This window comes from Dipteris shenzhenensis, chromosome 6, assembly GCF_047967505.1.
Source record: "Dipteris shenzhenensis isolate YYH24624 ecotype China chromosome 6, Dip_SZ_1.0, whole genome shotgun sequence".
Classification (NCBI taxonomy): Eukaryota; Viridiplantae; Streptophyta; class Polypodiopsida; order Gleicheniales; family Dipteridaceae; genus Dipteris; species Dipteris shenzhenensis.
This window is the reverse complement of record NC_141601.1, coordinates 10280940-10307797: the sequence shown is the minus strand read 5'-3', so window position 1 is coordinate 10307797 and position 26858 is coordinate 10280940. Positions and strand designations below refer to the sequence as shown.

Genomic DNA, 26858 nt, shown 5'->3' with positions numbered 1-26858 from the left:
GATAGGTAGCATAATAGCTTGGAATATCTAGGTTACCCAATGAACCCCATACTTAGTGAGCTATCATCTCCAAGTCTCTAGCCCACCACAACGGATCCCATCTTCCCTCATTTGCACTAACAAGGGTAGGCCACCATAGGCCAAGGACCAAAAGAAGTAGGAAATCTTCCTCTAGCAAAGGCTTGTGCAAAGGCAAAAATTTGGCAATGACCTAAATGGGAACTTATTGCTCCAACCGGTTGTGCTCTTGTGAGGGGTTGCAGGCAAGGTGTCTAGTTGTAACTGCGGGTGGTGTAGAAGTACAGCTCTGCTATCCTATCTGAGTGCCCAATCCTGGATGGTCAAAACCATTCATCGAGTTCCCATTGGATCTCTAGGAGTGGGCTTGCCCTCCCAAATCCACAAGAGCCACTCAAAAAATCTGTCTTGAAAGGTCAAGGGTTAATGGCCTAGCTATCTTCTCCCCGTCTCCAACCACTATGATCCTCTATCAATCTAGTGAATTCTGTTGGGTGCGGGGAGCAATGGAGTGCAAATGGAATGCGAGGGAGCAGACAATAGCTGAGGGAACACAAAGTACTTGCAAATGGATAATCAAAAAGTACAAGTGATGGCCAATATAGGCCCCAAACTCAACCATAAGTGTTGATCAATGAAATTGACCTAATAATTGACCTACAAGACCATACCAAGGCTAAGTGCTAACAAACCCCCCTTCATGGTATGGCTTAGTATCCTGGATCATCTCAAGGTATACCTAGAAACTATATCATGGTTGCACATATTCATCCAAGATGGATATAGCAACCTATGGATAGAACATGGAGATCAACATCACGTAATAAACGGTGCCAAGTGTAAGGCATGTTCAAAAGCCTCAAACTTGGGTCGTGGTAGAGCCTATCCTCCGTGGGAACGTAGGACAACTGTGTATCTCCAATTGCTGTGCGCTCTCGAACATAATGATAGTGCACCTTAATGTGCTTGGTACGTGCATGAAAAATAGAATTATGCCCTACAGCCAAAGTACTCTGGCTGTTAGTGTAGATGATTGTCGAAGTGTCCTAACTGACATGAAGATATGAGAGTAACACACTCTACTGTAGATGTGAAGGCTGCCCTGTATATTCAGCTTCACAACTAGAAGTGGCAACTGTAGGCTGCAACCTACTGAACCAAAAGATGCATCAAGAGCCAAGCATGAAACAGTTGCCAATGAGTGAGACGTGGGTGTCATAACAACCTCCCCAATCACTGCCCATGAATGCATGCAAATTCAGTGAAGGCTGATCACTATAAAACAGTCCCAAATGCTATGTGACCTTCAAGTAATGGAAGACCCGCTTCAACGCCTGGCAATGTTGCATGTTGGGCTTGTGCATGTACTTGCTTAAACGGCATAATACAGATCAGCCCGGGGTATGACATAAGTAAATGAGGTAGTCCACAGCCTACAAATAAAGAGTGGCATCAAATGGGACACTCCCATCGTCGGAGGAAAAGCAGAAGCCAGGTTCCAATGGAGTAGAAAACAGCGTGCAATCCTCGAATTGGAAGTGCTGCAACAGCTATCCAATATATTTGGATTGACTCATCATTATGCCCCCCTCAACATTAGCAAACTGGATGCCCAAATAGTAGGGCAACAGGCCCATATCTGACATTGCAAATGATTTCTGCAAATCTGCCCTTGAAATCCGTGATTTTCTCTGAGTGTTTGGCCCAGTGAGATAAGCATGTCATCCACATAAAGAATTAAAATCGGAAATTCTGATTCACTCTTCCAGACATAAAGAGAGGCCTCGGTAGGTCTATTTTGAAATCCAAGGCATAGCAGAAGGAATGTATCTTCACATACCATGCTGGTGGTGCTTGCTTCAAACCAAAGAGCGCCTTTTTCAGCCTGCATACCTAGTTTTCAAATCCTTCAACCTCGAGCCTGGAGGTTGGGTGACATAGACCTCTTCCGGTAAATCCCCAAGAAGAAAAGCGGCCTTATGTCGAGCTGGTGGACCTCCCTACTCCTGTGGGATGCAACAATGACGCACCTAAGGGTTGTGATGTGCGAAGCCGGAGTGAATGTCTCCTCAAAGTCAATGCCATGTTGCTAGCATAGTTACCAGGGAACGGCATTCCGCCTTCCTGGAATGTGGGGATGCCGTTCCTAGGTGGAGCACCTACCGAGAACGTCGGGATCGTTCCCAGTTTTGGGCACGCCAGGGAATGGCTAGGGTTTGGGTTTGGCGTTCCCGGTTTAGGGTTGTGCGAGGAACGTCTTTAGCCGCCGACGGGGGGGTTTCCCACTCTCGACCCTCCCTCCCACTCCCTTCTACTCCCTCTCCTTCCACTCCTTCCAAAGATCAAATGGAAAGCTTAAAGCTGCTACATCTGGTTATTCTTAGCATATTTTGGTATCTTTCCGTGTGATTTGATGACGTGTCATATGATGTGGCATTCCCATCCCCCTTCCCGAAACGTTCCCATTCCGACCCCCCCCCCCCACCCTCCCATTCCTTGGTAACTATGTTTGCTAGGCATGGGCTTTCGCAACAAGGCGGGCTTTGTAACTACCATTAGCTTTCAGCTTCAATTTGTAGACCCACTTAGTGCCTATGGCATGCTTGACTGCTGGCAAGTCACACAACTCCCCTGTGCCATTTGCATGAATGGAATCAAGTTCAGCTTTCATGGTATCCGCCCATTCTCTGCTATCAAATGCATCCTTGTGACAAAGAGGTTCCTCATTGCAGAATGTAGGAATCAAAGCTACATGAGGCACATTGGCATCCATTTGTTTTTTACCAACTCTGGTGCAAGCAGCCAAGGGCTCAGCTTACTTGCTGTCCCATAGAGTATCCAAGAGCCACCTTGGAACTCGTTTCTACTATCTAATGGCAGCCCGTTCCTCTGTAACTGCCTATTCAATAGCATGATTATTATGTGGCTGCAAATCAGGCTGAACATTGGCAACAGGAGGAGAAGCATTTGGAGCCGGACTTGCAAAGTGACATGAAACTATGAAGAGCAGGATGGCATCAAATACATAAGAGGCTTCTACTGATGGGTGTTTTTTACAGTCCAGCCAAGGTAAAGGGGCATGCTCAGCAAAAAACACGTATCTACTGACAATTACCTTGCCTGTGCTAGGCTGAAGTAACCTGTAGCCTTTGCTTTGTGGGCTGTAGCCAATGAAAATGCATTTGATGGCCTTATCATCAAGCTTATGCCTCAATTGAGAGGGTACAATGTCATATGCAACAAGCGCAACTTATGTTTTGGATGGATTATGCCCTGCAAAACCACACTCTCAGTTTCAGCTTACGCTTAAGAAAAAGACAAAATTTGCAGCCGAAGTTCACGTACAATCATATGCAAGAGATCCAAACACCCGCATGTGAGAAATTACAAGCTTGCGGCCTATCCATGCTTCATAAGGGGTCATGGTCTTCGATGTCCATGTGGGTGCTCGATTGAGCACAAAGTTGGCACACATGACAAAATCCAACCAAAATCTATAGGGCAAAGACTTCCCCTTAAGCATGCACCTACCCATTTCCATTTCTGTTAGATTTTTCCGCTCTATAAGTCCATTTTGTTGTGGAGTGTATGGCACTGTTCATTGATGTATGATACCCCGGGCTGCTACAATTCCCAGGATAAGTACTCAGCCTCCTGGTCAGTGCAGAGGGTCAAGAGTGTTTCCAAACTCTCATTCTCTGCTAAGGCAAGAAAATGCTTGAAGCTAAAGAAGACATCCGACTTCAATTTCATGGGATAAATCCAAGTGAACCTGTGAAGTCATCCACAAAAGTAACATAGTCGTAGTATCCTCCAAGTGATGCCGTTAGTATCAGTCCACATACATCACAATGTACGAGGTGCAACTTCTTGACTGCACCAAGGGTCCCATCTTTTGGAAATGAGGCGATGCATTTTTCCCAATAAGCAGCCCTCATAGACATGTTTTATAATTGCATGCATGGGTGGGAGATCTACCACCACGTCCTTTGAATGCATTTTCACCAACTATTAAAGTTCAAATGCCCCAATCTCTCATGCCATAGTTGAGGATCAAAAATCACAGATTCAGCAATGGCATTAGCTTCTATAACAGCCTATTTTTTAAAGGTATCAAGGTGATACAGCCCAATGTCAAGTGTCTTAGTGAGTACAATACAATTATCATACCGTGGTTATCATACATGGCACAACAATGACTATCAAAAAGAACTCTGAAGCCATTTGTGGGAAGGCTGAGATACAAATGAGATTCTTTCTGATACTTGGAACATACCAAACTTCCAAAAGGGCAGCTGTATCGCCTGACACTAATGTGATCAACACCTCACCAACCCCTTTCACGGAATAAGCTGCATTTTTTGCACAAGTGAAAATGCCCCCCTTGGGAGCATCCCTCAAGGACTGAAATAGAGACTTGCAGGAGGTAATGTGATTAGCAGTACCACTGTCAAAATACTAGGCTGACTTCGAATTTGAAATAGACAAAGCTGAAGCATGCATCTCCGGATTGTAGTGGCAGGTCACAACAAATGCCCACTCATCCTGACCCAAGATGCTGCCTCATGAGGATGATCATGGGCAGCAAGAGCATTTAAAACTGCAAGACCTTGCTGCACTTTTTTCTTCTCCGAAGCAATGCACTTGCGATATTCAGAGATGTCATGGCCGGCTTCCTGCAATAATTGCAACGCTGCTTCTTGTTCCCATCAGCAGGAGAAGAAGATGATGAAGTACCAGATGAAGGTTTGGGCTTGCTGTAAATTATTCCCCCTTTGCCTTTGCCCCGGTGATCGGTGGCAAAGGCTTGATCTGCAGCCCTGTTTTGATGACTCTGCTCCTCCTGTTGTAGTAGAGCAACAAGCTGATTTGAAGCTATAGTGGTTGGGGTTACCCATGGCCACTAGCCTCAATGTCGCAGCAAATCCCTCATATGAGTCAGGGAATCCATAAAGTGTCGTTTGATGAGCTGCTCTCTAAAATCATTAATCTTGGTAAGATAGGCATCCATGTTGTTCCCTTCATTCATCTTAACATTATCCAACTACCTGCTTAAATAGGCAACTTGCACCTCATTGTGAATCTGATAGAGACTGGCCAAAGTATCCCATGCATCCCTAGCTATCTTTCAACACCGAATGTGAGGTATAACCTCACTCTTGCTATTCATAGCAATCCTTGCATGTGCCTGTGCATCTCTCTAATCCCAAATGAATCTTTTCGGGTGTTCGAGGGTCTATGGTAGACACTGTGGGAATAGTGGAAGATGAACCAGAATTAGCAGTGGCTGCAGTGGCAGAGGTGCCTATGGTGAAGAGACAAGTCTAGTGGCTGCGTTGGCAGCAGGTGCCTATGGTGAAGAGACGAGTCTAGTCTCTGATCCATTGACAATACCCGAAGAATTTTGGGATACCAACAAGTGGTGCACCAAGTCTGACCACATGGGATACTTGGTACCATCAAACTTGTCTTCATGGGAAAGCATTCGAAGAGATTGATGGTGAGCCATTGCAAATGAAAATCCCCAAAAAAAAAGAGTGCCCTACAAATGTCAAAGTCTCAAGGTTACAATGCAATGAGCTGGCTGCTCCAAAGCTGACTGCAAATCTGCAAATGCCAACCCAAAGAAAAACAAAACAGCAGATGCTTTGTAACTATAAATGCCAAGTAGGCTACTCAAACACTAAGCAAAATCACAATCTGCCCCAAAATCTGCTGCAAGAATTTGTTCAAGAAACACTGGCCTACAAAAGCTTGTCCTTTAAAAGTGACTGCCCCAAATCAAAGGGAAATGCAAATAAATTCCAAATTGAGCTGTACCAAGCAAATGTCACTGCGATTGGCAGCAAGTCTAGCAAAAGCCCCAAATATGGAGAGGGCAAATATGCCAAAGAGGGCAAATGTGAAAAAGCCTGAAAATAAGCTGCAATATTGCAAATGTGACGAAATCTACCACAATTTCTTGCCAATGTCACTAAAAAACCTTCAATTAGCAGCCAAATGTTACAAAATCATCAAAGTAACTTGCAATCTACTTGCAATAGACCCCAAAGTCCCAATTTTTCTGATATTGAGCCAAATAAGGGCAAATACTCCAAAAGCTTCAAAATGTGGCCAAAGGAGCAAATGTCATTGCAAAACCTGCAAATGTGACACAAAAGCCCAATTTATGAGCCAAGCCTACAAATCTCAGAAAATCCGATGCAAAGTTGACCCGATGCCCACCAAAAGTGTCGAATCTGTGATGCACTGACAATTTGCAGCTATAAAAATCAGTTGTATGGCAGATTTGCTGATCTGTATGGATGACATCTAGTTGCATACAGATCTGGTACATTGTACAGCTAATTAGACAGCATATAGTAGGCACCTGTGATAACCGTACGATTGTGATGCAAGTACAATACACTTGCACGATGTAAGAGCAGATACAATTGTACAGCAGGTGCAATGGATATAGTTGTATGGAAAGGTTTAGTACATACACTGTACGACAGGCGTTGTACAGAAGACTCACAGTCTTGCAGTGATAGCAGCATCTGTACGGCAATGAGAAAAGAAAACCCCAAATAGGACAAAATCAAGCTCCTGTAAAAGAGCTAGAAAAAATCTAAGGTTGAGGCTGAAAGTGCCACGTCAACCCTGTGGGAGATTCCGAGAAGAATGAGGAGCCAATCCACTCCCTCAAGAAAACGTTCCTCCTGGTAAAGGCTGCTCTTGAAGACAACTGCATGCTCTCCCAAATGGCTACCAAGGTGTGTACCGTGTCTATCAAGATACTAGCCCATGTGTGTGCAAGGTGGATCTAGGAGCCATCGAAAGCCTCTGTACATTTGGATCTTCAAATATGCTACGCTGATATGCTTGCCAGAATCTCCCACGAAGTATCCACAGATGCTTACACACGTCTGTACAGAGAGCCAGGAACATCGTCTAGAGAACATGACTCAACAAAATGTCATCAAACCAAAAGAGGCCAAGAGTCGTCATGTTTCTCGTAGAACATCTAAGGCCCCGAAAGAGTAAGCCAAGCTACCAAGCTCCACGTCATGAAGAAAGGAGAATAGATAAAGGTACTCAATAGTCTAGCGAACCCGTTTCAAATAATCCTCACCTGTTAGGAGTCCCGTGAGCAATGCCAAATAGACTCATCAGTAGAAAGGCAACGAGTACAAGTGGAATCTGCCCCTATTGTCGACCTCCACCGGCTCACTACAATCCCTCCATGAATAGAGAGCCAAAAGAACTGAGTGATTTTTCTATTCTTGAGATATTTCCAGAGTCTCTCCCAAAATATTTTTTGCAAATCAGCAGAAATCTAAAACTCTCCGAGTGAGGAGCCCTAGTGGGCTTCGAGCCTTTAAGGCTGAGCTGAAATCTCCTAGCATTATATTATCATTCTATATAACTAGTTACCTATCGATCTCTTCCCGAGAGGAAGGTGGGACTCTTCAAAGAGTTACTCTTGAAGCTGACTCAAGCTTTTAGGATACCAGCCATAAGAGAGGAAGATAGCTCCTTGAGATGGACTGATGTAAAGTTCCACCTAGTACTATCATTCCAATATCCACTTGTGGAAGGAGACCAAGACTGTATGCATCTATGAAGAAATCCTTCCAAGGGTCCTGCCCCAACAAGAGTCCTCTGACCACCACTTTGCATAATAAAGCTCTGCTCTGCAAGTCAAGATCTATTATATTGAGGCCACCTTCCCATAGAGTCTCCCAAGCCACCGTGGCTCTGGTATTTGCTGAATCATCTAGACCACTCCAAATAAAATTCTGTATTGGTCTTTTGAGCTGCATGATGCAGTCCATAGAATGGTATCAACAAGAGCAAACAAACCATGGGCATCCTACAAACGAGAGACCCATATCTACAAAACATCCTTTGTGAGGTCCTCCTTTGCATACACTGCATTTCGAATCCTAATACTAGCAGAGAAGCGCCTCTCATGAGGCTCAAAATCCATCAGAACCCCCAAAAAGTGATCAGAGGTGGTAACCCCTAGTCCATGCATACTGAGCCTCCTCTTTCAAGTGCCCAATCATCAACATAGAATTTGTCTCTTCGTGCATGGATGGGCATCTACAACCTCTTGTTTGACCAAGAGAGGGGCGCCCACCCACCCCGACCCCCGTCCTTGTCGGACCTTCTATCATTCCATATATGACCGTGACTAGTAATATTTTTGACTCCTACCCTAACCAGTGTTGTACTAGATCTAGTCTTGGATAGGAGCGCCGGCTTCTGACACCCCTATTCTTGTAGCGACTAGTGTGGCTCCAGACTCTGCGGCGGCGGCTAGTGCTATATACCGGATCTAGCCTTGGATAGGACCAAAGATGCTTATCATGCAAATCTTCTTCAAAGTCTTGGGCCCCTCATCTGAGTAGCCCCCTTCTTTGTCTGCCTTTCAGATTCCCTTTATTAATCAAGGAAAGGTCTTTTGCCTCCCACATTCCTCGAGTGCAAGGATATACACACTCCGGTGCCACGCATGTTTCACAGGAACTCTTTCTATGCCTTGATGGACTTTGGTGAGCAGGAGTTCGTGCCCTCTACCTTTGAGGACCCTCCCGTAGGGACTTCCCTCCCCTCGCTCACGCATATGCTAGGAGGCCTTCCACTTTGTTTCTCCACTAAGGTCGGGTAAGGTGTTCCACCATACTTCCTCCCGCGAATAGGATTGTTAGCTAGAACCATTCAGGGCCTCAGCGGTGGCCTCATCGCCATTGTAGGCAACTGATCTACAATCATTTTCATCTAGGTGTCTGTGGTGGTCCCATTGATATACTTTTTCTCCAGGAACACAAACTAGATGCTAGAACTTGCCCAAAGCTAGATAAATTACTTTCTGGTCATACTTTTTTTGTCTCCTGTTTTGGACTTCAGGGGGGAACATGCATTTTAGTTTCAGACTCTTTTCTTCTCCTTATGGTCAAACATGGCATCATTATTATCTAGAACAGTGGGTCATTTTGTTGATTGGTGGACATAAGACTGTACCTCTATGCCCCCAACAACAAAGCCCGTGCCTCGGCCTCTAGTGTTATGAGACTCAGCCCACTTCCATTTCCCAATTGTATGTATTCTTTTTCAGAACCCACAACTCGAAATTTCATTTGACAATCAGCTTTAACCACGATCATATGAAATGAGTTTGTACCCATATCCACTGCTCCTAGCTTGGTGCTCTTTGAATTTCACTAATGCAAGGTAAACGATTCAAGCTTTAGCCCAAAAAAGCAATGATAAAGACTTAACCCAACAGCATTGCAGTGCAGAATTCGATCATAAGATTACACTAGCGAAGGAGGTGTCCTTTTCAAATCAAACCATGTAATGCAGTTCATGTGCTTCCTTTGGAGAGTATCTTTACCTCTTTCGCATTCTGGTCTTGAATCGACTCCCGCAAAGATGAAGCGCCTACATCTTCCAGCACGATTTGTTTCGACGTTTTCTGGAAGGAACAACTTTCTTGGGCCCCCCTTGCAGAGTCATGGATTATTGGAGGTGACTTCAACATGGTGGAGTTGCCTTCATACAAAAAGGAGGGGAGAGAAGGTGGCATTCATTCTTTCGAGAGAGCAGCTTGGGATGTCTTTCTCTTTCAGTATAGTGGTAAAGATGCTTGGACAGATGATGCCATTCACACTTTACCGCATTCACTCCAACCACTCTAACCGGGACCCATCATGGGGCAATAGGTACATGATGTGTGGTTGTGGTGCCGGAAGAGATTGCAATGCCAAAGATATACTCTATCGAGTACCAGAAGGAGCCGCACCGAACCTTGCTTTTATTGCTATATCCCACCAAAATGCATTTGAAACGCTTAGCATTTAGCTTTGATCTCATATTTGGAGGGATCAAGCACAAGAAACTAAGCCAAACACCTTGAAATGGCTACATTTTGAAAAAGCCTAAATGTAGCCATTTAGGCTTTTTCAATGTTGTGATACATGAAATGTTGCTCACATACCCTTTTAGTATTTCAAGATCTTGGATAAAGTTTATTTCTCTCTTTCTTTCTTTCTCCAATATGTGTTTCACCTCTCTTTGTTAGCATGCACATTGCAATTTCTGCAAGAATTTTCATTTTCGTCTCAGCCATTCCTCCTCTATAAGGGCTAAATATATTCAAACTTTATAGTAGGAGACACTATACTACCTGTCCTAGTAATTGTGGTGAAAATGTCAGGCCTAACTTTGCTGCCAATCACAATGTCTCACAATCATTTGGAAAATTGCCACATGCCGAGTTGGTGGAGATCAATCCAATGAAACCAAGGTCGCCTGGTTCCCCGTGGCCTTAACCGATGAAGCCTCAGAATGGTACCTAGATCTCCTAGTGGAAGAAAGAGCCACATGGGACTTGCTGCAAACTGAATTCAAGAGGCACTTTCAAATGGAGAGACTACAAGATGATCTCGCTCTCCAACTAAGCAAGCTCGAACAAGATCGGTGAGAAGATATACGCACGTACCTGGGCAAGATGAAACAGTTACTTGCCAAATGTGACCCACGCCCCGATGCTAAGTACCTCACGGGTTGGTTTATTGTAGGCCTAAGGAAGAAGATCCACAAAGACATGGAAAATATTAGCAGTTACAAAACATTCAATGCTGCTCATGCGGCAGACATTGACATCGAGGATGGCATGACCAACTCTTTTTTATCATGAAAGCTATAGAAAATAGTTGCTAGCCGTATCCTCGATGCTCAAGGATTCCAAATCTTTGTAGACATGATGCCAGAGTCCAGACCCCACAATGAATTTGACAAAGGTGATCAACACTAAAATTGCATATTGAGGAACGAATGATGCAAGGCACAAACTAGCATAATAAGCTGATTGGCTGCTCACGTACTTATCCATCACCTTGAATGCTTACTTACAAGAGAATTCCCAAATTTCTTAACAACTTGTCACAAATGTATAGCTGCGAGCACTAAAACGTGTTTACTCGGCTACAAGGTACCTTGAATGACATGTGAACAGCTGCACAATGTATGCTATGCCGAATGTGAGCTGAGGACACAGAAATTGCAGTAATACAGCAAAAAATGGTACCATGAAGTGTATGCCCAACACAAATGTTGAGATGTAAGGGCAGCTGTGTTGCCTCATAAATCTCCATAGCCAACTTGACTATCTTTTCAAGCATCAAAGCTATTGGTAGACAAACATGGATGTCCTTAATTTCTAAACTATTGTAAGCCAAGAGACAACAGTAATCAATATGGATGTCCTTGATTTTAAAATCAAAACTATTGTAAGCTGAGAGACGAGTAACCATTGAAAAGAACTTTGATAATTTCAAAACTATGAAAACTATGGCTATGACGGAATTCTTACCTCAAATGAAAATGCATCTCATCTTGAAGCACTACAAAGTAGTTCGTTGCCAACTTTGGAACATCAAGCTTTTAGTCTTTCCTTGTCACCTCCTTCAATGAGGCGAAATTGTGGACTCACCCTCTACATTAAGACACACAAATTAAAAATTTGTAGATCATTGCCCACTAAAAAGTAAGTATTTGAGTAACCATAGCTAGTCATGCATTGCAAGAAATGTGAAACCCAACAATACAAGTAAGTTGCCGCTGATCTTGTTTAATAAAAAGGTTGTGTTATGGAAAATACTCAGCTCATGATGTGGATAAATAAGCCAAGTATGATAAAAATTACATCTATAGAGGTTCCATAATTTAAAACAAGAAAACCAATTGAATCCTTGTACAATGAGCCTTATGCTGAGCCTCATTTCCCCCAAGATATTTGATAGATCAACTGGTTCCTCGTACAATGAGCCTTATGCTGAGACTCATTTCCCGGAAGACAAATATTAAACATCATAGTCACACTCTGAGTCGAGGTCTCCTGTATTCCACACACAAAAGCTAACAAGCAAAGGATTTGCTTTATAATATTTGAGGCAAAGCTTAAGCAAGGAATATGAGTATGTCCTATTATGTACTCATAGAAAATTCAAAGGTATAGGTAGGCACATTGGGCCATTAGGAACCACTTGGACGGTCTGTTTCATTATTTCTCATATAGCATGACATAACTCTACAATGCTATTGATCTTCATCTAGCTTTGTCACCTAAGAGTGATAGAAGTACATGTGCACACACCCCCTATATTACCCTCTGATTGAGGCAGGGTGGCTCTCCAAAAAGAGACAAAGGAAGTGAAATGGATTTGCAATGCAAAATATCATTGAAGGCATGAGAGACCATCCCAACCGGATTTTCGACCAACAACTATTCTCATCAAGCCTTCTCTTTAGTGGAGAATCTACATTCTGTTTGTATCATGTATCCAATGCAATTTTACTATAAGGAAGTATTAGACCCATTTGCCTTTGATACTATCCTTTTGATGATCCCAATTGGTCTGTGCAATTCCCAATAAACATGCCGTGACCAATGTTGGAGTCGCTAGTGAATGTAGATATTTAAAAGACTTTTCAACTCACATTTAAAGTGTCAACAACTTCTGTAAAACTTCTTTTGTGGATGCAACGATGGCAACCAACAACTTGGAGCTAAGTTACATGGTACTTTGCAACTCTATTAATATATGAGAGGAATTTGATTCCTTAGACCCTATACTATCCAATTGTTGCCAAATCTACTTTTCCATTGACTAGCTAGTATTTAAGTGTATTTCTATAAGAATAGAACCCTAGAAAGAAAGGCCTTATTAGCCAACCAATAGTCAAATGCATAACTACCTTTGTACTTGCTTAATCCATAATGCAGTATGTGAAAGGAGAAAGGAGAAAGGGAGAGAGTACACCACGCAAGTGTGCAATGTACATCTCTATTGCAAATTGACGAGAAACATACTTATCTACTATTAGAGATTAGGGTTAGGATTACTCGCTATGTGCCCTAGGTTTGCTCAATGATTTTTGTCAAGATCACATCATGAGTTGTCATTCCCTCAGGATGATGTGATTTTTCTTCGTCTTTTGTTAGATTAAGATTATGTTCCATTCGAGTTGTTGCAATCTTACAATCTTGCATGTGAAACTTCTTTAGTAGAACGTCTGCATTTTTGTGATGATGTGCTGTTTGCATCTTTAAAAAAATCTATGCATAGATAGCAGAGCATGAGTCTAAGACCTTTCATGTCAAATTGTGCAAATTGATTATGTTTCACCTTTGTGATGAAGCATTCATTGTTTCATATGACTATCAAACCATCTGAGGCCTAGTGGCCACCTTCTAATTATTCACCTCCCGACCTCGACACTTCAAGACAAGAGCCCCACGACTTGCATCTCTTTGAATATACCATTTGCCAACCCTAGGCCCAGTGGCCACCTTCTAATTATGCACTAGTCCACTTAGGACACTTAGTGCAACTAGATCTAGAATACTAACTATCTTAGCTATCCAAACTCCGCACTACAAGGTCTTAGGGACTCTTTCACTATACTCATCAATGGTCATTCTCTTTTCCTGTCAAGATGCATAATTTGGAAATTAAGAGTATCTTTATACCCTTGTATCTCTAGATTTACATTATTAAACACCGTGTCCCGGGTTTTTTTGTCTATGGGACCTTGGCTAATGAGAACAATATTTATGTGCAATAGGACTCTCCAGTAACTTAAGATTTCTTAATGAGCAAGTAAGTAATTCAAGAAATCATAAGTGGCACTACCATCCACCATACTCAAACCCTCTTTCCATTAAAAACCCCATGCATCCCAAATCACGAGTGCCAAATGTGGCCTATCACATGGCCAAGGTAATGAAGCAAGCAAGCTCTTCATTCTTATGAAAGACTCTATTGAGAAATTGGCAAGATCTATACACTATGACCTTGAGTCATAGGCTATTTACCCTTATTAAAAGGGTTTTTATTCCCCTGTGGTTCATTAGGGCAATTTGCGGCTATGTGATCTTTACTTCAACATTTAAAACATAGCCTATCCTTCATTGCCTTTCTAAATTGGTCAAGAGGTAATAGAAACCTTGTACAAGCAAAGTCCTCCTTAAGTTTTTGAGGACCAAAAGGCTTAAAATGTAACTTTTGTTTAAAGAAGGTTTTTTATCTAACCAACTTGAGAGACATGACTTTCAACTAGAGATTTAGACTTTGCTATAACATCATCATAGACTAAGCGAACCTACTAGCCTCATTCAAAGTTTTTCACCCATTTCTACAGGCTTCTCCTTACGATCATCTTTAAGATCGCGTATAAACCCCTAATCCTATGAAACTCGATGAGGTTTTCTAACTTAAAAATACCCTCACCATACCTGGAAACATATTGATTCAATGGGAAGTTTCACATACTCAAATAATCCCTTTCCTCCCATGACTTTTCTTGTTCATTCTCTACAAGTAATTCTTTAAGAAAGTTCTTTACTTGGCAAATATTGATTCAATAGGAACTTTCCCATACTCAAATAATCCCTTGCCTCCTAGGACTTTTCTTGTTCATGCTCTAGAAGTAATTCTTTAAGAAAAAACTTTTCAAAATCTAACCAATCACTAGGAGCTTGCTTGAAATTATGCAAGTTCATCCACCATTTATAAGCTTTATTGCCAAGAGACAAATTTGCCTCGTTGACTTGTAGCTCACCAGGATTAGATTTGAACTTATGGAAATCTTGCCACTTCAAAAGAAAGGTTTCTTGTTCATTCTCTACAAGTAATTCTTTAAGAAAGTTCTTTACTTGGCAAATATTGATTCAATAGGAACTTTCCCATACTCAAATAATCCCTTGCCTCCTAGGACTTTTCTTGTTCATGCTCTAGAAGTAATTCTTTAAGAAAAAACTTTTCAAAATCTAACCAATCACTAGGAGCTTGCTTGAAATTATGCAAGTTCATCCACCATTTATAAGCTTTATTGCCAAGAGACAAATTTGCCTCGTTGACTTGTAGCTCACCACGAATAGATTTCAACTTATGGAAATCTTGCCACTTCAGAAGAAAGGTATGAAGGATATATTTTTCTCATCTCCATTAAAAATGGGTTATTTGAATGACTCTTTGTAAGCATTATTGTGAATTGCCCTCACCATACTGTATTACTGGCACAATACGAGGTGCAGATTAGGTCATCCTTTGGATATCCTACCTAGCTTGAGCTTCAAATAACGCAACCAATAACTCTTAGTTTCGTGCGTGATGTGACCCCGATGCCGCATAATGGATGTAGTATATCGTTTTGGAATTATTATTTGGAATCAGGAATAAAGTGCAACTCTGGAGTCTTCGAAGCACTTGGTCACGCGAACAACCTCCTAGATGCTTGTTAGGCTCCGTAGCGCTTAGGAAAATAACCCTTCCTAGTACCTGCAACAATTAATTAAAGCGCACCACCATGGTACCCATTAATTGTTAGCGCTTTGCATGCAAATAACACACTGTGGACTATTTCTAGTCACGGTGGGCATCCCCACTGAACACATGTACACACATAACAAATATAAAAATATATATTTATTCTCTGGTTGACCGGAGTCAACACTCTTGATTATAATAATGAGGCTTTGACCAAGGGTCGAGGCGCCTTAACTATAGTCAAGTCTCTCCAACAGAAGTTGGCACAACTCTCCAACCAAAATTGACACATCTTGGTTAGCCGTAGTTAACCCTCTTGGCGCATGCCAAGTCTCATTGACTGAAGTCAACACTCTTTGACCGTAGTCAGCTCTATGGTTCTCTGGTTAATCGCAGTTAACCCTCTTGATAATAAACCAAGTCTCCCTGACCGAAGTCACTTGACCAGAGTCAAGTATCTTTGACCGTAGTCAATTCTTTGACCATTAAAAGAACTCTTTGACCATAATTAACATATATGAAAACTCTTTAATTATGATCAAATAAATGGTCAACTGTACTTTGACTTAGGATATTTACATTGTGGTGACAAATATCATCTGCCTAAGAGAAGATTTTGACAAATAGACATTAAAGAGAAAACATCATCTGAAAAATTATGACATAAAGGGTCAATGATGAAAAACTGTATTGGAGATACCTCTAACAATGATATGTAGTAGAAATCCTCCATATGCTGCATTAAAGCACTCCCATCTCTGAGAGAACTAAGCATCGCAATCTCTGTCTGGAATAGCCTTTCAATTAGGCGCTTTTCACCTTTCATCTGTAGAGAAGCAGATTTAATGCTGATGCTTTCTATTTTTAAAATCCAATTCAAAAACTGGTGTTACTCTGCGTTACATGTAAATCGACCAAATGCAAACACTTGTTCAGAAAACTGGTGTTACTCTGAGTTACATGTAAATCGACCAAATGCAAACACTTGTTCAGAAATGTTTCTTTAATCTTTAATGGTGTCGTAAACATAATTCCAGAACTATTCACACATTTGAAATCTAATCATGTAACTCAAAAGGCAGCCATGTTTATTGCAGAGTACTGTGGATTAACAGCGCCAGTAAAAGAACATCATGATTATTTCTGCACGATTAGCAGGAAGTTCCAAGTGTGCTAGCAGTAATCTAGCATCAAATAATAATGATATATGTGAAATATTCAAAGAACAACCATGTGAAATCTAAGTATACCTATGAGCAATGCGCTGCTTTACGACAAAGAGATGAAGAAAATTTATTTGAACAAATTCCGCAATCAGGTAGAACAACCAGAAAGCCCCTGCTTTGAAGATAATCGTTTCCAAAGCCACTCAGGTTGCCTCCTTCATTAAAACTTTGCCACCCCTCCGGCCATGCAACTGTCAACTGTAAGTGTGGAACCACTTTTCATAATATATTCTTGGCAGCAACATCCCTCAGTTACTTTTGGGCCACTTTTGGGCCATCTGAGGTAAAGGATCTCCTGACATTAAATAGCTATTATCAGAAGGCAGGGTGATAGAACGTACAGGCTTTGGCTTAGGGAGATCACTGCACGTAATGGAAGGCCAGGACAAACATAAGAGTTTGAGTGAGGGGGTGCAAAAATCACGTTTTCGCTTCCTCGTTTCATAAGCAAAAACATGAATCTCCTATCAAGTTTGATCATCCAGAAACTGTGAAAGATGCCATACTGAAACTTCATAATGCCACAAAGGGCTCTAAAGGGGACACGCCACACATGGATGGGAGACCCTGGCTTGCATTTGGCCCCAAATATTAACGAGGTAATTTGCTCTAGTTGTTCCCTAGGATGGAGATAAAATTCCATAATATGCATCCTAAAGGCAGAACAACCCATTGATCCAGACATTAAACAACAGAACCCTCAAATCCGCTTCCTGCGAATTGTGAGTCCACGGAGAGTACTTCCTCTAAATAATAGAACCTGGATTCATTCAGAGACTTCAATACTTTCACATCCACTTGTCACACACATTGAGGATTGCCTTGGGTCACCTCAGGGTTCATCGAACAGATTGAGGACATAGGTAGATTGGTGATAATCCACTAGATAGGAGGATATATGTGATGTGCGCTCCCAACAGGTCGAGATGGAGAACCACTGGATCTGCAATTGAAGCCTCTACTATGAGATTAGGTGATGGTCCAATTGCTTTCTTGTGAAGGGTTCAGCAAAATGTTGCATTCCTTTAGACAACTCAGATCAACGATGCTTGACCCAATGAGACACCATAGCATCCACACCAAATGCCACACATCCACTCATTACCCAAGTCACATCGTTATTTTACGGATGTGCTGGGCTTCTCTAGTTTATTTTTCAGTACATCCTTAGGGGTGTGCTAGACATCTCTAGTTCCTATACAGGAGGGTTTCATCACTTGTTCTATTACTACGTGACCTCATAGGCCTCTTTAGTCTTTTACGGAAGGTTATAGTCTTGAACACCAATGATGCTCACCTTACGTGCAAAGCTTTACACTCTCAGCACAGGCATGCTTTACTAGGGTCTATATGCACGTGTTCTTTGGGCAGATGAGTTTGCAGCGAGACATCTTCACATAGATGCCTCATTCGAACTCATTACATATCTAGGCATGCTCAGACAGCTCTGCTTGACAGACACAGGTTAGACTTCCATGGCTGGCCCTTTCATCTTCCAAGCAGCTTGTAGCTTAGGGAGATGAGCAATGCTAGTACGCATGAGTCTAATGGTTCCAATCACATGGGATGCTTATCGATCATTTGCTACCATATCTATGCTCACTAGATTCAATTGACACAACAAGAGAGTCTTCAAATCATTCGAGACAATCTATCGCAAATATACATCCATAGGACATGGGTGTCCCCCCCATAGCCACATGAGACCATGATGGCCTTTTATAGAGAGAATTACTAGGCACCAGACACCTATAGATTCACCTTTCTATGCAATACCAATCACCGTGGGCTAGATCAGGATTTCATCTCACTGACTTTAGATTGAGGCAATATATGCAGTTGCAGCCACACAACATTAACACAACATTATAGAGATCTGAGACTCTATATGCTTTGCAACACACAAGAGGTGGAGATAGGGGAGCATGGCTTGATGCATTGCCGTAGGTACCATGAGACCTGAGGGAGATATCACTGTTCTTCACCCACGGATATGAGGAGAGTCAATGATACACTATTCGTGTATGAGATTACTCGCTTCACCTCCAAAATCATGCTGTGGGATCTGGACTCAAACAGCAAGAGATCACATACTACTTTTTCACATGAGAAGCAATTGGAAGAGGTCATGACTACGCCACTGATTTTCCAGACATGCTAGGTTAGCATGAGATGTGAGCACCCACTATTAGAATTATTATCATATTCTAGGCAATGGCCAATGTATTGTAATAAGTAGGTTAGGGGCACTTTTCCCTCATTGAGGTTTTTTACCCTAAAATGGACAGAACAAAGGGAAATCTCTCTCTCTCTCTCTCTCTCTCTCTCTCTCATCATTTCTAAGACGGCATCTGGGAGTTAAAATTACTACACCATACTCAATCATGCTTATTGAGACTGGTACAAGGCCCATTGAACTGAGAGCACTACGAAGGGTTTTCAAATACATAAAGAAGGTCAAGTCCATGGGGTCGTAGAGATTACCAATGAAAGCATGGGAAGCAAGTAAAAGGCCTCAAAAGACAAACAAAAGCAAGACGCTATCATCTGGTTGGTGGCAAGACATTCAGAGATGGTTCCAAAGATGGAGAGTAACATCCTACCTGGAGATGTCATCCGGGGAAATGGATGAGAAGGCATTTCATAAAGCTTTGTTGGGAATATTGCAGCAAAAATGGCAATCAGCTGAAAAAAGGGCTAAGTATAAGTACTATTGTACGCATGTCAATCCCATTTATTGGGACACCTACTCCAAGGAGGAAGAAAATGCACAAAAATACATAACTATGCCCATACCTGCAAATGCAAGGAGAAGCATTGCACTCATCCGCACCCGATCACACACTCTGGAGATAGAGAAAGGTGCTTGGGGAGATGTCTCAAGGGAACAAAGATTTTGCAAGATGTGTGACCAAGAACAAGTAGAGATAGAAGCACATGTCCTCCTTACATGCACACGGTATGCCTACATAAGGAGGGACTTTAACAATATTACAGAGGAACACGACACCCTAGCAAGCTTGCTCTCACATAGCCATATAGCCACTCTGGGTAACTATATTGCCAAGGTTCTTAAATATCGTGAATGTTGTATTACTCAATGTATTTCAAAATAATTGTTCTCCCCCCCTTCCATAAAAGGAAGGAGACACTTGTATCGTGACTTTTATGGGTCCCATGGGTCGGTATTTCGGCTCCCAGAGGACGGTAATACATTCTTCTTCTTCTTCTTCTCTCTCTCTCTCTCTCTCTCTCTATATATATATATATATATATATATAAAACACGAATCCGATAAGCCCAAAGGAAGGAGACTGGCACAGTGTCAAAAATCCACCAAGCAAAGGTTGTCACCTATACGTAAAAGGAGAGCAAGTACTGCAACTTGCAAGTGCTGAGACGGAGAGCAAGTAGTCATGAGCAAGCATCAAGAGAACGCCTCAGGTAAAAGGGTGCTCAAGTGTCAAGTAGCCTGAGTTAACGGGGTCGTCTCGTGCACGCAAGTTAAGTGAGCAAATAACCAAGTTGCAGCTGAGCATGCAACAAAAGAGGTTGCCGAATGCGAACAGCGCAGAGCCAAGCCAAACAAACTTCGTAGAAACTAACGATCAACCAAAAGCCAGGGTCGAAGAAGGAAGAGGCGACAATAACCAAAATGTTAGCAATGGAGGTCAAAGCCACAGTAGTGCAAAGCCAACACCGCCACAAGAAACTATGGCAGCTGAGGTCGAAGTAGAGAATTGTAACGAATAGAATTAAGGTTGGTAGTCATGAAAGCAAGAGCGACTTGCTAGTATGTGTGTGTGTAAAGGGTGGGGGTAGATAGGCGCACAAGGGGATAAGGAGAACTGCAAGGAAGAGTCACAGGCCACGGAGAGTGGCAGTAGCAAAACTTTGTACACGATGCCATGGAAGAGTTTGAAGGTGTTGACAGAGTATTTTGCAATCAAGGAAGCACTTCCTTAGTAGTGGACAACCGATTTTCTTGGAGCTCTATGGAGAATGAAAAGTCATATCAAGAGGGAGGCACACAGCAAAAAAAAGCAAGTAGATGAGCTGGGGAGTCAACCACCTATGAGGGAAAACAATACATGAGGAGTCGGCAACACATAGAGCAGAGGCAGCAGAATAATGAGCAATACGGAAGATAGACGGCTTGGGAGAATGAGGCCATTGTTACGATATTAGGCTGAGGGCGCAGTTCTATTGTGTGCATGTTGCTGTATACATAAAGTGGCAAAGGCTCTTGTAGCCGTTAAGAACGACAAGCATGAGAAACAAGATCATGGGGCGATGGCCAATCGATTAGGGGTATGTTAAGGAGGAGGTTATGTTAGGGGATATTTTAGGAAAGGGAGTTGGGGTTTGGCAAGGTTGAGGTTTAGTTAAGGAGGTTTATAAATTTCATAGTGTCCCATAGTCCAAATATACTTTGTTAAATCCTCCGTGGCAACATTAAAACAGTCCGATCCCTAACTACGGTTAGTGGATAGGATAGGGTTTTGTCACTTAGACAAAATCCCTCACTTCTCTTTTGTACTCACTTCATTTCAGTCCACTATTCAGTACACTTACGTTTTGTTCACTCTTTCTCTTGCTCATCACTCTTGCTCTCCATTGTGCTCACATTTGGTATCAGAGCAGGCTCAGCTCCCGGACTTGTTTTCTCACCCGCAAGCTATGATGATCAATTTCCCTCTTCATATAACGATCACTCTCTTCAGTTTGTCAGCTCAACAGTCAATCACGGGGCAGGCACACGTAAATTTCCTCCTAGCCAACCTCGGTGGTAGCAAACTCTTCGAATAGTCCACACACGTGAAGGCTCCAGCTTGCAGATTCCACCAAGCCCCAATTCCCTAGATGGATCTAGTATGCCACATGTCTACATTTGAGGGCATCTCCTCAATGCATCATTTACCTCTCTCTTGGAATAATATTGAAATCATTTGCCCCTTGGCACATTCAATGCATTTAGACCCCTTAGCCTTAGATCCACCTAGTCTTGTGCCATGTCACCCTCACCAAGGACCTTGACCTTAATTCCTTTTTGATCATTTACGTGAAGCCCAAACAAATATAATACAAGCATTGATCCTTTAAAGGAGAATGTCGACTAACCCTTCTGAGGTCATGTTGCCTCAACTTGAGCATAACATTCCTTCCCTCTTCAGGCATTAGTGTCACCGATGATAAAGTTTGCAAACACTCTCTGTAACTGGTATACGGATTCCCAGGTAGCTTCTGATAGAGGTAAACCATGCCATGCAACCAACACTGTGGGTATCTTCCGATTGCGTACTTGCATCATTCCTCGGTCTAGGATTCTTGTTGGTTTGCGTCCTGCATTATCCTCTATCTCCTGAAGCTGAAACAAAACAACACCCTCGATTAGTGAGTCACCTGTATGCAAAAATTTCTTTAAACGAGAAACATGAAACAATGGGTGCACCTTACAACCCTGAGGTAATTCTAATTTATAGGCTACCTTGCCTATTCTTTTTAGAATTAACCACAGCCCACAATATCGGGGTGATAACTTAGCACACTCTCCTGCAGTCAAAGACTGAGTGCGAAGGAACTCTGAGAAAAACTTTTTCTCCTTCCTTAAATTCTCTAACGGATTTGTTTTCATCCGCATACACCTTAGCTCTATCCATAGCTTGGCGGATGTTAGCTCTCGCAAGTGCTAGCATCTCCCGCATCTGAACCACAAAGTTCGCGGCACTAGGCACTTTCTGAGGTACTCCAACTGTAGTTGGATTCGCTGGTCTATAACCATAGTTCAGCTCAAACAGACTCAACCCAGTAGAGGAATGTTTTCTATTATTGTAGGCAAATTCTAACAGTGGCAACCACTTGTCCCATGTATGTTGTCTCAATGACACATATGCTCTAGAATTCAGTTGATTTTTTCCATCTGACCATCCGTTTCTGGATGATCCCCACTACTCATTCCCAACTCAGTCCTTAGTGTCTCAAACAATGCAGTCCAAAAATGACTGGTAAATTTGACATCCCTGTCTGGACACTATGGATTTGGGTAATCCATGCAAACGAAATATATGTTTAATAAACAAATCCGCCACTTGCGGGGCACTAACAGACTCTCTAGTTGGAATGAAGTGAGCCATCTTGATAAGACGATCAACTACCACAAGGATAGAATCATATCCACCTTGTATCGTAGGCAAACCTACAATAAAGTTCATGGAAATGCTCTCCCACCTACCTAGTGGTATTTCCAAAGGCTGTAAAAGTCCGGGTGGCTTCACCCGCTCTGCCTTACTTACCTGACATGAAAAACAACGTCACATATTCATGAATATGTTTTTTTATTTTTGGCCAAAAGAAATCTCGCATGTTTTTTAATTTTTAGCCAAAAGAAATCTCGCTTCACGAGATCATATGTTTTCTCGACTCCTGGATGTCCCGCACATGGGCTATCATAGCATTGTTGAATGACTCTCTTCCTGAGATCATTCTGTTTAGGTACTACTACCTTGCCATTTCTTTTCAGCATACCATCTCTTATGGTGTATCTTACATAAGTTTGGCCTTTTTTGGATGCCAGGTCACTCTTTTCCCCGGGTTTAAATACATGAGCTTTAGGCCAAAGGCTCTGAACGAACTCGTCCACCTTTTGAGTTTCTCTAATCTCGGTCATTAGAGCACTTTCTAATACCATGAAACTCATATTATGCATAATGTGTGACAACACATCAGCTATTTTATTATCCTTTTCTCTTCGGTACTGAATCGTCAAGTTGAACTCCTGCATGAGTTCTGCCCACCTAGCTTGGCGGCCTCTCAAGTCAAGTTGTTTACAAAAATGTTTCAGAGTATCATGATCAACATCAACATAAAACTCTGATCCATATAAATAATGTCTCCATGTTTTCAGAGCATGGATAATAGCATACAACTCTAATTCATAAGTTGGTCAATTTCATTGAGAGGGAGAAAGCTTCTTGCTTTCAAAGGCCACTGGCCTTCCCTCTTGGAGGAGAACTGCTCCTACCGTAATGCCACTTGCATCGATTTCAAGAAAAAACGGTTTCTGGGGATCAACTCTTTTTAACACCAGTCCTGAGACCACATCTTGTTTTATGGTGTTAAAACTTTCCTGTTGATTTTGTCCCCATATAAAAGGTACTTTATTTGAGGTCAGATTAGTCAATGGCGATACTATTTCAGAATATCCTTTGATATGCCTTCGATAAAATTGGACAAATCCCAAGAATGATCGCAAAGTAACTCTGAGGGATAGGCCAAGTTAGTATCGCAGCCACTTTCTTTGGATCCATTTCTACACCCTCAGGAGTAATAATGAATCCTAAATATTTAAGTCTTACCATACACAGTACAGTTTTCTTTTTATTTACATAAATACTGGCTTTCCTCAAAGTATTGAACACTATTCTTAAGTGTTCGTGATGCTCAACAATACTTTTGCTGAACACAAGAATATCGTCAGTAAAATGTACTACAAACTTCCCGATATACGCATGTAGTAAATCGTTCATAAGCATGACGAATGTAGTTGGAGCATTGGTAAGTCCAAACAGCATTACCAAAAACTCATAATGTCCAAACATGCTTCTAAAAGCGGTTTTATGCTCGGCTCTAATACGGATCTGATGGTAGCCACATTTAAGATCTATCTTACTGAAAATTACGGCCCCATGTAACGCATCTAGCAAATCATCGATCCGAGCCATCGGATACCTGTGCTTTATAGTGATATTATTCAATGCTCTATAATCTATACAAAGGCGAAAAGTATCATCTTTCTTTTTTTTAAATATCATTGGCGAAGCAAAAGGTGAGAAACTGGGTTGAATCTGCCCCAGCTTAAGGTATTCTTCCAGTTGTCTTCGCACCTCCGTTTCTTTGGTAAAACTTAACCTATAGGGAGGTCTATTTACAGGTTGTGCCCCCGGGATTAGTTCAATCTTATGCTGAACATTCCGCTCTGGAGATAACCCATAAGGTAACTCATCCCTAAAACAATCAGAGAACTCCTCTGCTATTTGATCATCCAACTTGGCCATCTCTCCATTTTGGGTAACATCAGTGCTAGCCGAAGGACCATCAATCAGCTCTACCGATGCTGTACAAAGAAATAGAAGAGCTTTTTGAACTTCCATTACGGAAACCAACAGTCCTTGAGGTATATCTTTTTTACCTCGTAAGACATACAACACATCATTCATCTTGAATTGATAAATGTGCTTTTTCCAATCTATGGCTGGATTCTTCCTAGAATGCCAAGCCTTACCCAGGGCTATGTCAGCATGAGCAAGCTTTGTCAGTTCAAAATCAAGCTTCTCAGTATAGTCCTGAATTCGAAGTTCCAACTGGGTAACTCTTTGGTCCCATACTTCGATTGAACTTCCGTCTGCCATTCTGACATATATGCATAGTCAGATGGGCTAGTCTTTAATTTCAGCCTCTTTACAAGCTTGGAGTTAATTACATTATGCGTTGACGCTGAGTCAAACAACACAATGACATCATGATTGGCTACTTGCCCTTTCATCTTAATTAACTCTGTATCGTTAAAGGCTGTATACCCCGTTGCTGTGGGCTTTGACAGGACATTATCAGATGCACTAGTTACTAGCTTAGCAACAGACAGACATAACGAAATAGATACTGACGTTTGAGAAGATCCCGCTAGCTGAATCTGCATCTGTTCTACTATGGGACTTCCCTCCATTTTCACGTTGCATTCTGAGATCACCATCTCAGCCATCCGACGATCCTTGTTTCGTGGACAATCTTTCCACTGATGAGGCTGAAGGCATCCAAAACACAAGCCTTCTCTCCTCGGTTTTTCTCTTTGCTCTGGGTTCAAAGAAGACTTCGACCAAGCCCGGGCTGCCATTGGTGTTACTTTTCTTTTCGTTCCAATGGTGGTACTTGGTTTAGGAGTCTCAACTGGCTTCGCCTGCTTGGCTTGACCACTAGATTGTGAGGCACTCCCTTTGCTAATCCACTTCTTCTTAAACCCAATTTTCTTCGGGTACTCATACTTAGTCCCAACCTGCACAAACCCACTTGGTCTATTCCCTTTGGCATCTTCATAGTTCAGGGCTATAGCAATTGCTTCATCTAGCATGTTCACATACTTAGCCCAAACTTCCATCTTGATTCGATCATTCAGTCCAAAGATAAAATCTTTTACCTAGATTGACTGAGGTAGAGGTTCATAAACTTTCATTACACTTTCTCTAAACTTATTAGTGTATTCGGCCACTGATAAATTTCTCTAACGAAAGTTTCGATACTGATCCCAAGCTCGGGATGCTTCGTCAGGAGGTAAGAAGTATTTTCTAAATTATTTTTTAAACCCCTCCGAAATAGTGGATGCCACTCCATCTTTCTGCTGTTTTATCCACCACCGATCTGCTGCCTCATTAAACATATGGGTGGCCTTGCGGATTTTCTTCATATCATTCCTGATTTCACAAATGGCGAAAGCTTCATTCCATTTGTGTAACTAGGTCTCTATGATATCGGAACTACGCTTAGACATCCGACCAGAATACTTTTCTGGCCTATAATTGGCAATATTAGGCACCTTAGCCCTCCTAGGCTCGACCGTATCAACACTGGTTTCAGGCCCCATTGGAGATTTACCTTTCTCTTCACGAGATGGTCTAGTAGACATACTATGAACCATTTTCCTGAGCTTGGATTGCCCTACATTTGCTTGTAACTATTGTGCTAAAATCTGTTGCAAGGCATCCTTCAATAATGCAATTCTACCAGATAGTGTATGGCCTGCTGGGCACGACACCTGCGGGGTCGGCCGGACTCTCGACTCTACCGGATCCATCCTAGAAGCTTCTTCTTCTACTTCCATTTAGGTCGATCGGGTTGTTTTTTTTCTTTCTTTCTTTCTTTTTAAATAACCATCAACTGAAAATAGCTGAGAACCAAGATGAATATCTTTTCCCTATACTAGGGAAATATTTGCAATCTCAAATAACCCAAACACCGAGGGCAAATAACTAGCATATACCACAACAAAATTTAACACGTATAGAAAGCCCCTTGGTCATATTTCTGCTGTATGAAGAGATTAACTTGTCCCTGCAAGCCACTCCATCTCTCAGTCGAACTCCTTGAACGAATTCATACATATGAGTAGACCCACGAGACCAACCTCTTCTCTAGTTTAAATGTGACGTCGATTTGGCTACTGCTGACCAGGTAGGTCTTTGTGAGCATAGGCGTTAATCTTTTGATATGACTAAATGTAACCAAGCTTCCCCAATAGCGGTTC

General features: G+C 42.1%; 1 protein-coding gene across 1 annotated transcript in view; it reads right to left on the bottom strand.

Moving 5' to 3' along the window:
• Window positions 1-26858, bottom strand: part of LOC147900763 (putative triglyceride lipase) — a 162291-nt gene that overhangs the window by 5304 nt on the left and 130129 nt on the right. The window contains exons 17-18 of the mRNA XM_087375737.1: window positions 16039-16164; window positions 11381-11503 (exon numbers count right to left, since the gene is read on the bottom strand). Of these exons, the coding sequence (XP_087231863.1) occupies window positions 11444-11503; window positions 16039-16164 (186 nt within the window). The 3' untranslated portion in view covers window positions 11381-11443. The remainder of the gene's footprint in view (window positions 1-11380; window positions 11504-16038; window positions 16165-26858) is intronic.